Source organism: Chlorocebus sabaeus, chromosome 10 (assembly GCF_047675955.1).
Source record: "Chlorocebus sabaeus isolate Y175 chromosome 10, mChlSab1.0.hap1, whole genome shotgun sequence".
Lineage (NCBI taxonomy): Eukaryota > Metazoa > Chordata > Mammalia > Primates > Cercopithecidae > Chlorocebus > Chlorocebus sabaeus.
The window spans coordinates 3969307-3983286 of record NC_132913.1 but is presented as its reverse complement, the minus strand read 5'-3'; the positions used below and the strand labels follow the sequence as shown (position 1 = coordinate 3983286).

Sequence of the window (13980 nt, the reverse complement as noted above, 5' to 3'; positions counted from 1 at the left end):
AAAAATAGAAAAGCAGACCTTTTCTGCTTTTATTATTATAATTTTAAAAGTATTAATAATAGATGCCCATGATTTTTAAAAAGTAAAAGTTTTTCCTCTCCCTCCCAACTGCAGCCTCCAGGTGTACAGTCCTAGAGGCAAGCTCTGCCAGTGCTGAATCCACAGGCCGTGCTCCCGACAGGGGCTCCCAGCCAAGGACTGAGCGGCCAAGCTGCCCTCCCTCTCACAGTCTGTCTGTCCCGCTGCCCCTCGCCTGGGCCCTGCAGTCCGACCACTCCTTCCCACACTGTCCTGCCTGTCAGCACAGTTCTGCATTTGCATTTGACCAAGTTAAATGTGACTGGTGCCCAGATCTCACTTTCTCAATACCATCCTCCAGCAAAACAAGTCAGGGCTCTTAGAGAAACAGTTGATTCCATGGCTGGGACAGGGAGAGTACCAGATGAGCCTGGAGCATCTTGTGCCAGAATGTAAGGAAGGGATCAAGGAACGATGGGGCGTGTCCGAGGACATAGGAGCGCACAGGAGTCAACGAAGGAGATCCCAATATCGGGTACAGATCCCAGATCTGGTACAATTTGAGTAAAAATAATTGCAATGAATTATAACCCATAGAATAAGACAAATATCCAAGAGCTCATACAGATACAAAAATAATGGAATAAATACACATGGGGGAAAGAGTTCTTTTTTACAGTAGAATTCCAATTAATAAATATAGAAAAAGCGATGTACAAAGAAAATCACCATTTGCCAAAAACTATGGTAATAACTGTTGCAGCCAGGAATCATCAACTGATGCTAAAATTAGTAGGCAAAAATATGATGAGAAACAGGATATTTACATACTCATAAAGCATCTCCCCCACAGGATATTTATTAATTACAAAGGGAAAATAGCAACTTTCCAGTGGAGAAACTTCAGAGAGATGCCACTTTAACCAAGTGATCAGAGCTACCATGACCAGTCATGAGATATATCATCACCCCTCCCCTGACAGAGGGTCCTGAGAGGCGCACAGCATCACTTCAATGGCATTGGTGCCAAAAAATGCATATCCTCAATCTAATACTGAGAAAACATCAGACAAATCCAAAGCGAGAAATGTCCTATAAAATAGCTGGCCAGTGTCACAGTGACAAAGAAAGATGAGGGAACGGCCCCAAATGGCAGGAAACAAGTGCCATGTTGGATTCTGAAGGAGATCCTGGACTGGAAACAGAACACCAGCAGGACCCAGGGGCAATGGCAGGCAGAGATGCAGGACCCAGCTGGGACAGCTGGGACATCTGGTTTCGGGAATCTGCTTTCGTCCCCAGCGGCAATCCAAGATGCACCCCTCTGCCAACCACAGGAGTATGTGATTAGATGCAATGGAGGCTTCAGGATCAGAATGATCCAGCAACCTGACTCTGTTTCTCTCTGATTTCTTTAACTACACCATCTTCTGGGGCTGTCTTTGTTATCAGGCTGACTTCTTCCTGATGGCCAAATGGTTCTAGAAGTTTCAGATCCCATGCCTGCTTGCCACTCTGGAGGAGACTGGGGGCTCTTGTGGTAGTTCTCTCCTTAAAGAACAGGAGCACGTTTCTTCCCCAGGAGTCTCCAAACTTACCTTCATATTCCACTGGGCTGAATTTGATTACAAGCCCATTCCTGAAGTAAACCTTGGGCCAGGAAATGTTATGCGCAGGTTGGCAAATACAATGAGATCACTCTCTGAAAAATTAGCGTCCACAGCCCCAACTCAGGAGCTGCGGGCAAGGGGCTGAGCAAGGGCCAGCTTTCCCTGAAGCACATGTGGACAGGCAGATACCTGAACAAAACTGGGGTGCTGTTAGGAAGGAAGGGGAGAATAGAAGCTGGGCGGGCAACAGCGTCCACAACTCCAAGCAGTGTTCTCTTCTGTAATAACTGCCTTCCCTGGTGGAGTTTCCTGTGGAGCCAGGAGTGTGCCTGCAGCAGGCACGGACTTTCTGGTTTTCCTGACGGCTGTATTTCTTACTCCCAGTGAGCCAAAGGGCACTTTCTCCTTTAATACAGCAGGCTCTCAAGAGTTGATTTAGAACAAGCCAGATCAAATGTGGCGGCCTAGGCAATGTCAGGTTTCTCTGTCCTGGAGAGAGGGATTCACAGTGGCAACCACCAGCTAGGAGATTTTTCAGGTCCCATGTCCTAGAGGAGGTTCCTCCAGGGCCTTCCAAGCCCAAACAGTCCCAAAGGCCAACTTCATTAACCACCTACACCCAACACATAAGCAATCTGATTTGTGCTGCTTTGTATTGTTCTCCAACTACGTTAGAATCTTCTCCAGGCCAGAGTCCAAGTCCCATCTTAATTACTCTTGGTTTTTGGTATATCTCCCCAAAAAGACCCTAAATGCTCTGGGGGATAGGGACTGAAGAGGTGTTGAAAGGTAACTGCATACCTCGCACTTCTCAGGAACTGCCAGTTCCCTGGGCAGAGCCAGGACCTGGGACAGACCTGCCTGCTGATGAGATGGCTCCAGATCACCTGCAGGCCAGATTTGGTGCTGTGGACAATGTCAGAGGGGACAGTCTACAGGACAGCAAACAGCTTTCAACAATTTTGACACGATCAATCGGTGAGACTACTCAGAAGACTGTGTTAGAATTCTGAATTGGGGCCGAGCAAAGTGGCTCATGTCTGTAATCCCAGCACTTTGGGAGGCCAAGGTAGGTGGATTGCTTGAACCTGAGAGTTCGAGACCAACCTGGGCAACATGGAGAAACCCTATCTCTACTAAAAATAGAAAAATCAGCTGGGTATGGTGGTGTGCGCCACTCAGGAGGCTGAGGTGGGAGGATCACCTGAGCCTGGGATTCAGAGGTTGCAGTGAGCTGAGATTGTGCCACTGCACACCAGCCTGGGCCACAGAGTGAGACCCTTCCTCAAAAAAAAAAAAAAAAAAGGCCGGGCGCGGTGGCTCAAGCCTGTAATCCCAGCACTTTGGGAGGCCGAGACGGGCGGATCACGAGGTCAGGAGATCGAGACCATCCTGGCTAACACAGTGAAACCCCGTCTCTACTAAAAAATACAAAACACCAGCCGGGCGAGGTGGCGGCGCCTGTAGTCCCAGCTACTCGGGAGGCTGAGACAGGAGAATGGCGGGAACCCGGGAGGCGGAGCTTGCAGTGAGCTGAGATCCGGCCACTGCACTCCAGCCTGGGCGGCAGAGCAAGACTCCGTCTCAAAAAAAAAAAAAAAAAAAAAAGAAAAGATTTTGAACTGGGTACTAGGCATAGTACCTGAGTGATGAAATAATCTGCACAATAAACCCCCATGATACAAGTTTACCTATATAACAAACCTGCACATGCACCCTGAACCTAAAATAAAAGTTTACCGAAAAAAGAAAGAAAGAAAAAGAAAAGAAAAGAAAAATTTCAAGACCTAGGATCAGAAATCAGCTCCTTGGCCAGGCGTAGTGGCTCATGCTTGACCAAGGCAGGAGGATTGCTTGAGCCCAGGAATTTGAGACCAGCCTGCGACTTCGTCTCAGAAAAAAAATTATATATAAAATAAAGCATTCTGAGGCTTCATCCACTCCTCACTCCTCAGAGAAGTACTGAAGCTAGCTAGAGATTTCTGCAGGGTGTGGAATGGGGAGAACGGCAGCGTGACTGTGTGTCACATTTGTTTCTGACACCTTTTTGTAGGCTTGAAATGCTTTTAAATGGCCGGGCGCGGTGGCTCAAGCCTGTAATCCCAGCACTTTGGGAGGCCGAGACGGGCGGATCACGAGGTCAGGAGATCGAGACCATCCTGGCTAACACGGTGAAACCCCGTCTCTACTTAAAAAATACAAAAAAATAGCCGGGCGAGGTGGCGGGCGCCTGTAGTCCCAGCTACTCAGGAGGCTGAGGCAGGAGAATGGCGTGAACCCGGGAGGCGGAGCTTGCAATGAGCTGAGATCCGGCCACTGCACTCCAGCCCGGGCGACAGAGCCAGACTCCGTCTCAAAAAAAAAAAAAAAAGAAAAAAGAAAAAGAAAAAGAAAAAAGAGAAATGCTTTTAAATAAAGATTTTTAAGTAATATATGTGACAAAAATTCAACCAGCAGCGAAGTAGAGCGAAAAGTCCTCCTCTCATCCCTAGTGCCCTCCCACCCCAGGTAATCCCAGTTACCAGGATTCAGTGCACATCCAAACACAAACAACATAAACAAACACAAACCGTGGTGTGTTTCTTGCCTATGGAGGCTCTGTCTCAGGTCCATGGGAATCCGTGGGAGTTGTGGGTCCCAGCTCTTTGGGAGGCTGAGGCAGGAGGATCGCTTGAGCCCAGGAGTTTTTTGAGACCAGCTTGAACAACATAGTGAGACCCCATCTCTACAAAAAAAATTTAAAAATTAGCCAGGTGTGGTGGTCCACGCCTGTAGTCCCAGCTACTTGGGAGGCTGAGGCAGGAGGATCACTTGTGCCCGGGACGTTGAGGCTGCAGTGAGGCGTGTTCGCGCCACTGCACTCCAGCTTGGGTGACAAAGCAAGACTCTGTCTCAAAAAAAGTAGTCATGGAAGCTGAGAGCAGGAAGCCTCTGGCCAGCAGGTGAGCAGGCCCTTTCCCGCTGCTGTGCATTGTATTTAAAAGACAAAAGACAGATATGCCTGATACTTTCAAAGGTGTTCTTTATACAGCAGGTTGCAACCTATTAATAGATCATAAAATCAGTTTAGTGTTTCATCACTGTCATCATCAAAAACGACCACCACCAACAACAAAAAAAACCCAGAATACATAGTGTAAAGAGTGCATCCCTGCAGTCCTGTATAGGGAGAAATACGGTTTTGTGGAACTTGGTTGCGATGTAAAATGTACTTCTTAAGAGAAATACAGGGTTGAGGTTTTTGAAATAAAGTTTGAATAGGACCACCTTAAGCCACAGTGTAGACTTTCCATAGGCCAAAACCTGGATCACCAAGACAGTGTGCCCCGGGCTGCAGGCCACACTCCTGGGAGCCTCAGGTAACCTTGTGCAGGCCTGACTTGGAGACACTCTGAGGATGAGCTGGTTCCTGGGTAGCCTCCCCTCTCCCTCTCCCCGCGTGCCCTCCCTCCCTCTTTCTGCTCCGCTCTCTCCTCATCCCCTCTCCGAATTGCTGCCTCCTCCTCCTCCCCCCCACCCTCCGAGTTGCCTGCCCCGCCCCCTCCTCCTCCCCCAGCCCCGCTCCGCGTCCTTCCCGCCTTCCCACTCCGTGTCTCCCCCTCTCCCCGCCCGCGCCGTCGGCGTCCCTCCCGGCCCAGACGCGGCGCGGTCAGGGGGCGCTGACTCACAGGCTGACTCAGCTGCAGGCGCGCCGCCAGGCGACGCAGCGGGCGGGTGGCCGGGCGCCGGCGGGCTCGCAGCCGGGCCGCTGGCAACGGTGCTGGCGGAGGTGGGGGCGCGGCGCGGGATGGGCCGCGCGGGCCCTGCTGTGGCACCGCCCGGCAGCAGCCGCCCCGCGGCTGGGGCGCCCTGGAGGCTCCTGGCCCTCCGTGGGGCCGTGACACCGGCGCTGCGGGGCGCGGTGGTCTCGCCAGAAGCTGAGCCCGGGAGGACGGCGGCCCCGGGTAAAGGACGGTGCCCTGGAAACGCGGGTCTCCCGGGAGCAGGGGACAGGAGGGAGACCCCGGCTCTCCCAGTCCTGCTGCCCCGGGGCCTTCAGACTGCCAGACTCTCCCCGCCAGCGGCCTGGAGGGGGACGCGCAGACCCCAGCTGGGAGGGGGCGCTGGCTGCGTAGATCCGTTTGGGCCGCCTGCCTGGAAAGGCCCAGGTCCGGGCCTCCCCTCCTCTTCACTCTGCCCCGAAACTCCAACTGCCCTCACCCTCGCCCCCACCACCACCACCACCCCCAGCTCCTCCTGGGCGCCTGCGGTCCAGCTGAGGCCTGCCTCCTCCAGGAAGGCTTCCTGGAGAGCCCGTCCTGGGTTAGGCCCGCCCAGGCACACCTGGGGCGACTTATTTAATGTCACCTTCCGCCTTGCTCTCTGGTTTTTTTGTGTGTGTCTGGTTTCACCACCAAACTGAGCCCCTTGGGGGCAGCGACCGGGTCTTAGGTCTTAGTTGGCCCTTAAGCGCTAGGGCTTAGAGAAGACCCAGGCGGACAGGAGATGGGACGTGTATTCAACGACACACTTCAGAGATCCATCCCGGAACAGGCGCGGTGGCTCACTCCTGTAATCCCAGCACTTTGGGAGGCCGAGGCGGGTGGATCACCTGAGGTTGGGAGTTCAAGACCAGCCTGACCAACACGGAGAAACCCCGTCTCTACTAAAAATACAAAATTAGCCAGGCATGGTGGTGCATGCCTGTAATCCCAGCTACTCAGGAGGCTGAGGCAGGAGAATTGCTTGAACCCAGGAGGTGGAGGTTGTGGTGAGCTGAGATCGTGCCATTGCACTCCAGCCTGGGCAAAAAGAGCGAAACTCCGTCTCAAAAAAAAAAAAAAAAAAAAAAAAAATCAACATAATATAGTATGTTAAAAATTATTGTAGGCCGGCGCGGTGGCAGACGCCTGTAATCCCAGCACTTTAGGAGGCTGAGGCGGGAGGATCACTTGAGCTTAGGAGTTTGAGACCAGCCTGGGCAACCAATATAGTGAGACTCCGTCTGTACAAAAATGAAAAAAAAATAGCCGTGGTGGCCTGCACCTGTAGTCCCAGCTACCTGGGGAGGCTGAGGAGGGAGGACCCTTTGAGCTCAACAGGTCCAGGCTTCAGTGAGCTGTGATGGTGCTACTGCACTCCAGCCTGTAACACAAAGGGAGAGACCCTGTCTCTAAAAAATAAAAAATAAATAGTATACACATATGGTGCTTATTCGAAATATACATATTGTGTATTTTTTACCTTTCTTCTGTATAAATGCTATTATTTAAAGAAAACGATATGATTAGTTCACAGTGGCTATTAGTAATAATAGGACTAATAACAACATGTGTGAGAAAAATATAAAAATAGTTTTATAATGTTTCTTCCTGTCTGGTGATTTAGCAATTTATTTTAACTTATTATTAGACACTTAAATTTTGTACCAAAATACATAAATGTAAGACTTTAAAAATGGTGAATATAATATAATAGGAGTATTTAAAAAGATATTACTAATATTTAATCAAAAATAACAATGATGGGCTGGGCGTGGTGGCTCATGCCTGTAATCCTAACACTTTGGGAGGCCGAGGCGAGCCGATCACTTGAGATCGGGGGTTTGAGACCAGCCTGGCCAACATGGTGAAACCCTGTCTCTACTAAAAAAACAAAAATTAGTCGCCCGTGGTGGCACCCGCCTGTAGTCCCAGCTACTCAGCAGGCTGAGGCAAGAGGACTGCTTGAACCTGGGAGGTGGAGGTTGCAGTGAGACAAGATCACGCCACTGCACTCCAGCCTGGGCAAGAGTGAGACTCCATCTACAGAAAGAAAGGAAAGGAAAGGAAAGGAGAGGGGAGAGGAGCGGAGGGGAGGGGAGGGGAGGGGAGGGGAGGGGAGGGGAGGGGAAGGGAGGGGAGGGGAGGGGACGGGAGGAAGAAGGAAAGAAGGAAAGAAAGAAATTTTGGTCCTACGATACAGTAGGATATTTTGACTCTTGATTTCCTTGCCTGCAGCCTTTAGTAGGAAGTTCTTCCTTGATGTAGTGATGAAACTGAACATAGTTAAATGGAAAATCCTTTGACTTGTAGCTCTGCTGTTAGAGCGTCCACAGTACACTGACTCATGAGGTCAGGCCAGTGTGAAGGCCTCAAGCTGTTATCTCAACAAAAGCGTTTGAGAATGAAATACTTAGGATTGTACCTACCAGCAACAGCAGGGTTTTAGATTTGTAGGGGTTCGTTTCCAGCTGTCCAAAGATGTCCATTCACTTTGCATCTGCAGGCTGGTTTAGGTAAACCAGCAGTTTGTCATCTTTTGCATCTATCATGTAGGATATCCATGGCTAAGATATCCATCCTTTTTGAACTGTTTTTTTTTTTGAGATGGAGTCTTACTCTGTTGCTTTGACTAGTGTACAGTGGTGCAATCTCAGTTCACTACAACCTCAACCTCTCAGGTTCAAGTGATCCTCCGGCCTCAGCCTCCCAAGTAGCTGGGAGTACAGGCGTGCGCCACCATCCCCGGCTAATTTTTGTATTTTTAGTAGAGACGGGGTTCACCATGTTGGCCAGGTTGGTCTCAACCTCCTAACCTTAGGTGATCTGCCCACCTTGGCCTCCCAAAGTGCTGGCGTGAGCAACCATGCCCGGCCCTTTTTGAACATTTCTGAGCACACTGCATGTCATTGGAAGTTAAACCTCTCTGTCTCTCTCCCTGTCTGTGTGTCTCTCAGGAAAAATAGTTTTAAAGCACGGAGATACTTTGAACTTGAATTCCAAATAAGTTACAGTTTTAGTAAAGAAGTGAGAAAGTCTTGTTTAAATTGGCTGTCCTTTTCTGGTGACATTTTGGTTTCGTTTCCAAAAAATGAGTCATTTTTCATTATATGAGCTTTGTCACTACCTACCTATAACATCGACAACTCAGAGTTCATGCTTTTCCACAGCCCTTATGGGCTCCTCAAAGATCATCAGGCAGTTTTGGAGGAACAACTTATAAGTTTCAGTTTGACTGTTTAACTATAATCGTTTTCTCTATTTTCATTCTTAATATATTTCCAAATTAGACAAGGACATTCTTCTTGTCCCATACTTTGAAAATACGGTTGTATGGCAGGCTGCCTTTTTACCCTGGCAACAGTGACAGCCCTCTTGTAGGCACATGTCCAAAGGAGGCCATCTCCTTCCATTTCTGGAATGTGAAAAATCTCATTAAGTGCTTTTTCATGCTTTGAAGGAACTGAAAAGCAAATCAAAGCTTTCATTTGGAAAGCATCAATATCGCAGGGAAGCAAACTCCACCCGCTTTTACTGATGTGTACAAAGTGTGCAGGACACTTAGTGGCTAACATTTTTAACTTTTCTTTGGTAAAGAGTTCATAGACTGCATGGAATTTGCAAAAATTTACATTTGCACCGTCTGCCAAATAGGCAGATGGGCAAAGTCATGTTTGTATTTGGACAAGATAGCATCAACATTCTTTTTTTTTTTTCTGCAGGTGGATTAAAATCTTCATAGAAATAAAAAGGATGATTTGAAACTCCTTTTTTTCAAATCAAAGTGTTTACAAGTAAGGAGAACTGTTTTTCATTGCCATGATTGGATGCAGCACTTGGTTACTGTAGAAAGCATAACCGTTGGTGGAGTCTGGCAGAATCCACTGCATGTTGTAAAGGGCCAATACAGCTGCCATCAACACTTCTCCCTTTGTTCCCCCACATGATAGTTCAGTTACAGCCTGTGAATGAGGAAATGTGCCTCTGCTCAGTTTCGAAAAACAATCAAAGGAGCAGCACAATCACACAAATTCATTTTTGTAGTATGCCCTAGCTAATTCAGCAGCCACTATTTTCAATTGATATCTTTTGGGGAGACAAAAGCCTTTTTGGTTAATTTGGACATACTTGCCTATCTCACTGGGGACTTATGAGGCAGTCTCGACAGTCCCTTCTTCCACCATGCCAACCCCGAATTCTCTCTGCTTGTTGTGCAGTATCCCTTGTTTTGATTCTTTACCTCCCTCATCCAGTTGTCTGTGTCACTCCACCTGTCATTAAAATAACAAGGTCATTTGGGTCACATTGGCATTGATATTGCAATACCATTTCCTCATTTTCATCACCTGAATGCTTAAGAAAACATGGCCCCAGTATTCACCATGCTAAAACTAAACTAGCAGTGTCTCAGTACAAAGCACAACAATTAATCCACAGGCAAAGTGGATGGTCACATTCAAGATTACAGTGCGCTTAAGTTACATCACAAGGAGTGACATAATAATGGATGATCCTCTATGGTGTACTGCAAATCATGGTGGTTGTCCTTAGCAACAGAGACTAAGGAAGGTGATGTGTCCATTTGACACTAAAACCCATGTTGCCTTCAGCCTCTGTTTCTGGGGTTGCCATGTGGGTTTTGTACTTTTCCCCTAATCTCTTGTATCAATAACTGAAAACCTCAACTTTTCTCTTCCCAAGGGAGAGTTTACTTTTAACTTTTTGGCTTCTTCTTTAGGACTTTTAGTGTTAAAAATGGTACAGTCCCAGACCAATGGGATAGTTGATCAACTTACCATGTATATAGAATCAGGAAATAATGTCTCAATTTAAAAAGTCAATTGTATTTATAAATACTAGCAACAAACAATTATAAGTTCAAATTTTTAAAATGCCACTTACAATAACATTTTTAAAACATGAAATAAGTAGGGATAAATTTAACAAAATATGTTCAAGACCTATACCTGAAAACAATTAAACATTGGAGAGAGAAATTAACAAAGAGGTAAATAAATGTAGAGAAATACCATGCTAGTAAATCAGAACACTCACTATTAAGATGTATTTTATTCCTAAATTGTTCTATAGATTCAACTCAATCCAAATCAAAATTCCACCAGGAATTTTTTTTTTAGAAATTGAGAAATTGGTTCTAAAATTTATATAGAAGTAGAAAGGACATAGAATAGCCAAAACAATTTTGAAAAATAAGAACAAAGTTGGAGGACTTACACTACTTGATTTCATTACTTACTTGAATCTTGTAATAGCAATTAACACATTATAATGTTGGCATAAGAATGAAAGATAGATTAACAGAACAAAATAGAGTCCAGAAGTAGATGTATGCATATATGGTCAATTGATTTCAACAAAGCACCAAAGCAATTCAATGGGAGAAAGGATAGTGATTGCAAGAAATGGGACCGTGACAACTAGATCTCCATATATTTTAAAGAATGATTCTTGGCCCCTACCTCACACCATATACCAAAATTAACAAATTCAAAATGGGTCAGAGATATAAATGTAAGAGTGAAAACCATAAATCTTCTGGAAGAAAACATAAGAGAAAGCCTTTGTGACCTTGAATGAGGCAGTGTTCTTTGGTAGGACACAAAAACAAGAACCATAGAAGAAAATGTTGATAATTGGACTTCATCAAAATTACAAACATCTGTTCATTAAAAGACACTGTTAAGTATAAAAGACAAGTCACAGACTGGGAGGAAATTTTTGCAACATACTTAGCTGACAAAGGGCTTGTTACTAGGATACATACAAATTCTAAAAACTCAATTTAAAAAACCCTCAAAAACAAAGAAACAAAAAACAGCCCAAAGATTTAAACAGGCACTTCACCAAAGAAGATATAAATAGCAAATTAGCACAGGAAAAGATGCTCAAAATCATCAGAGAAGAGGGAAATGAAAATTAAAGCTATAATGAGATACCAGTACACATCTATTAAGAAGGCTAAAAATTAAAATTAAAAAACAACCGACAACACCAAATGCTGGTGAGGACGCAGAGTAACAGGAACACTCAGACATTGCTTGGTGGGAATGCAAAATGCCACCACCGCTCTGGAAAAGTTTGACTTTATTTTCTTTTTTCCCAAAAGTAAACATGTACTCACCACATGACTCAGTAATCTCATTCCTAGATATTACCCAAGAGAAATGAAAACATATGCCCACACAAGGACCTGTACATAAATGTTCTAGCAGCTTCATCTAATGATAGCCAAGAACTGGCAAATGGATAACAGATTGTGGTACATCTATATAATGGAGCCCAGTCAGCAATAAAAAGAAATAAAGTACATCCACACTGAATGAATCTCAAAAGCTTTATACTGAGTGAAAGAAGGCAGTCTTAAAAAGCTATGTACTGGCTGGGCACAGTGGCTCACGCCTATAATCCAGCACTTTGGGAGGCTGAGGTGGGTGGATCACTTGAGGTCAGGAATTCAAGACCAGCCTGGCCAACATGGTGAAACTAAAAAATACAAAAAGTTTAGCCGGGTGTGGTGGCATGTGCCTGTAATTCCAGCTACTCAGGAGGCTGAGGCAGGAGAATCGCTTGAACCCAGGAGGTGGAGATTGCAGTGAGCCAAAATCACACCAGTGCACTCTGGCCTGGGCAACAGAGCAAGACTCCAACTCAAAAAAAAAAAAAAAAAGATATGTGCTGTGTAGGATTCCCTTTATATGCTATTCTGGAAAATGCAGATTATAGAGATGAAATCCAATCAGTGGTTACCAAGAGTTGGGGTGGAACACGGAACTTCTGAGGGTGATGAAAATGTCCTATATTGATGTGGTGGTGGCCGCACTATAGCATACATTTGTCAAAACAAGCAGAACTGTACATTTTTAAAGTGTGAGTTTCCCTGTATGTAAATTATACCACAATAACCTGACAACAACAGAAAGAGAAAGACGTTGGACTGCATCCATCCAACGCCACTTCTTACCAAGGAGCTCCCGGGAGCCTCTCTAGTGTCTCCCCTCCCTGCCCTGCTTGGGCTGGGCTGAGCAGCACAGCGTCCCTGCAGAGAGAATGGAGAATGGGCAGTGCCCACACAGGGGCGTGGCATGGGGTGAGAAGGAACCTTAGTCCAGTCAGCCCTGACCACCAGCCCATCTCTCATCACTATTCAGCAGAGGGAACTCAAGTTGAGTTTCTGGCACCTATCGGCAGAGCCAGGGCCAAAACACAACGGGTGGGGAGTGTTGTACAGATTACGGCTGCCTGAATGATCGGCCCTGATCTGTACAACAGATCCGTGCAGTCTGAGCTTCCACACAGCAGCAGCTGTCCTTGACCCCTTCCCTTCCTAGTCGGCCCCTCCCTGACCTTCCCAGGCCTGTGGGAAGGGCAACGCGCGTTATCACCTGGCTTTGATCCCCACAAAGCTTCGTGTGGTACCTGACTTTTCTCTCCAGGATATTTGGGGAGCTGAGAGAGGAAATTATTGTTGAGTGATCAACTGTTAAGTCCCAGGCCATGTCCGCTTTGTATAAAATACGTAAAAATAAGACCAGGCACAGTGGCTCCCGCTGTAATCTCAGCACTTTGGGAGGCTGAGGAGGGAGGGTTACTTGAGGTCAGGAGTTCTAGAGGAACACAGCAAGACCTCCTCTCTCCTAAAAATTTTTTAAAATTAGCTGGGCCTGGCGGCATGGGCCTGCGACCCCAGCTACTGAGGAGGCTGAAACCCAAGAATCGCTTGAGCCCAGGAAGTCTAGGCTGCAGAGAGCTGCGATCCCGCCACTGCACTCCAGCCTGGGTGACAGAGCCAGAGTGACCCTGTCTCAAAGAAGTTTTTTTAATTAAAAAATTAATAAACTATTTAACGTGACCCTTGTAACAGTCACCTGAGTTGGACGCTGACCCCGTTTTACAAATGTGGACATTGAGACGCAGGGAAGTTAAATCCCCCTGTCAGAAAAAGGCTAGCGGAGGTTTACGGCCGTGTGAACCTGACTTCAGAGCTGAAGTCTTTGGAACACCATTAGTTGTGGCTGGCCTTGCCCCACCTGCATTTGGTTCTTACTCCTTTGCTTGGGTCTTCATCTAGGCAGCGAATTTCTCAGCCACAGACGTCCCTCTGCTGTCTAACACAGCAATCTTGCTGCTCAAAGTCCTGCTCTGGCTTCCTGGATGCAGCTGACCGCGTTCGGGCCCACGTGGGGCGGCTCACACCTGGCAAGTCAAGCGCGTGAGCCGCGCCTGTGAAGGGCGCCTGGTTCCTCCGCAGGAGCGGGGTGGCGCGGCGCCGCCGGCTGGAACCCGGGGTAACTGCAGAGACCACTGGGATCACAGGAATGGCTGGCGGCAGGACCGTCCCTGCCTCGAGGAGGTGACGGGGTTTCCTGCGCTGCAGGCCGAAGAGGAGTCCGACAGGCGTGCAGAGCTCTGCAGAGGACCCTCCCGCCCTCTGGGCAGCCTCCCAAGCCGTGGCACCCCCAACCCCCAGCACTGGGCACCTGGGAGCACTGCAGCCGTCCTGGCTCGTACCAGTGCCCGTGCTTTGGGCATCTGGGCTGGTTTGGACATGGGTGCCCGGGCAGAGTCCATTATGCGGGTCAGAATCAGTGTGT

General features: G+C 47.4%; 1 protein-coding gene across 1 annotated transcript; it reads right to left on the bottom strand.

The window, feature by feature from the left end:
• Positions 1-12885, bottom strand: LOC140712638 (uncharacterized). Its single transcript, XM_073020242.1, has 4 exons — positions 12654-12885; positions 5297-5823; positions 4199-4353; positions 1-568 (listed from the first exon to the last, which is right to left on the bottom strand). The coding sequence occupies exons 1-3, from the start codon at positions 12883-12885 to the stop codon at positions 4216-4218; spliced, it is 897 nt and encodes a 298-aa protein (XP_072876343.1). The 3' UTR covers positions 1-568; positions 4199-4215.
• Between the last annotated feature and the right edge of the window lie 1095 nt (positions 12886-13980).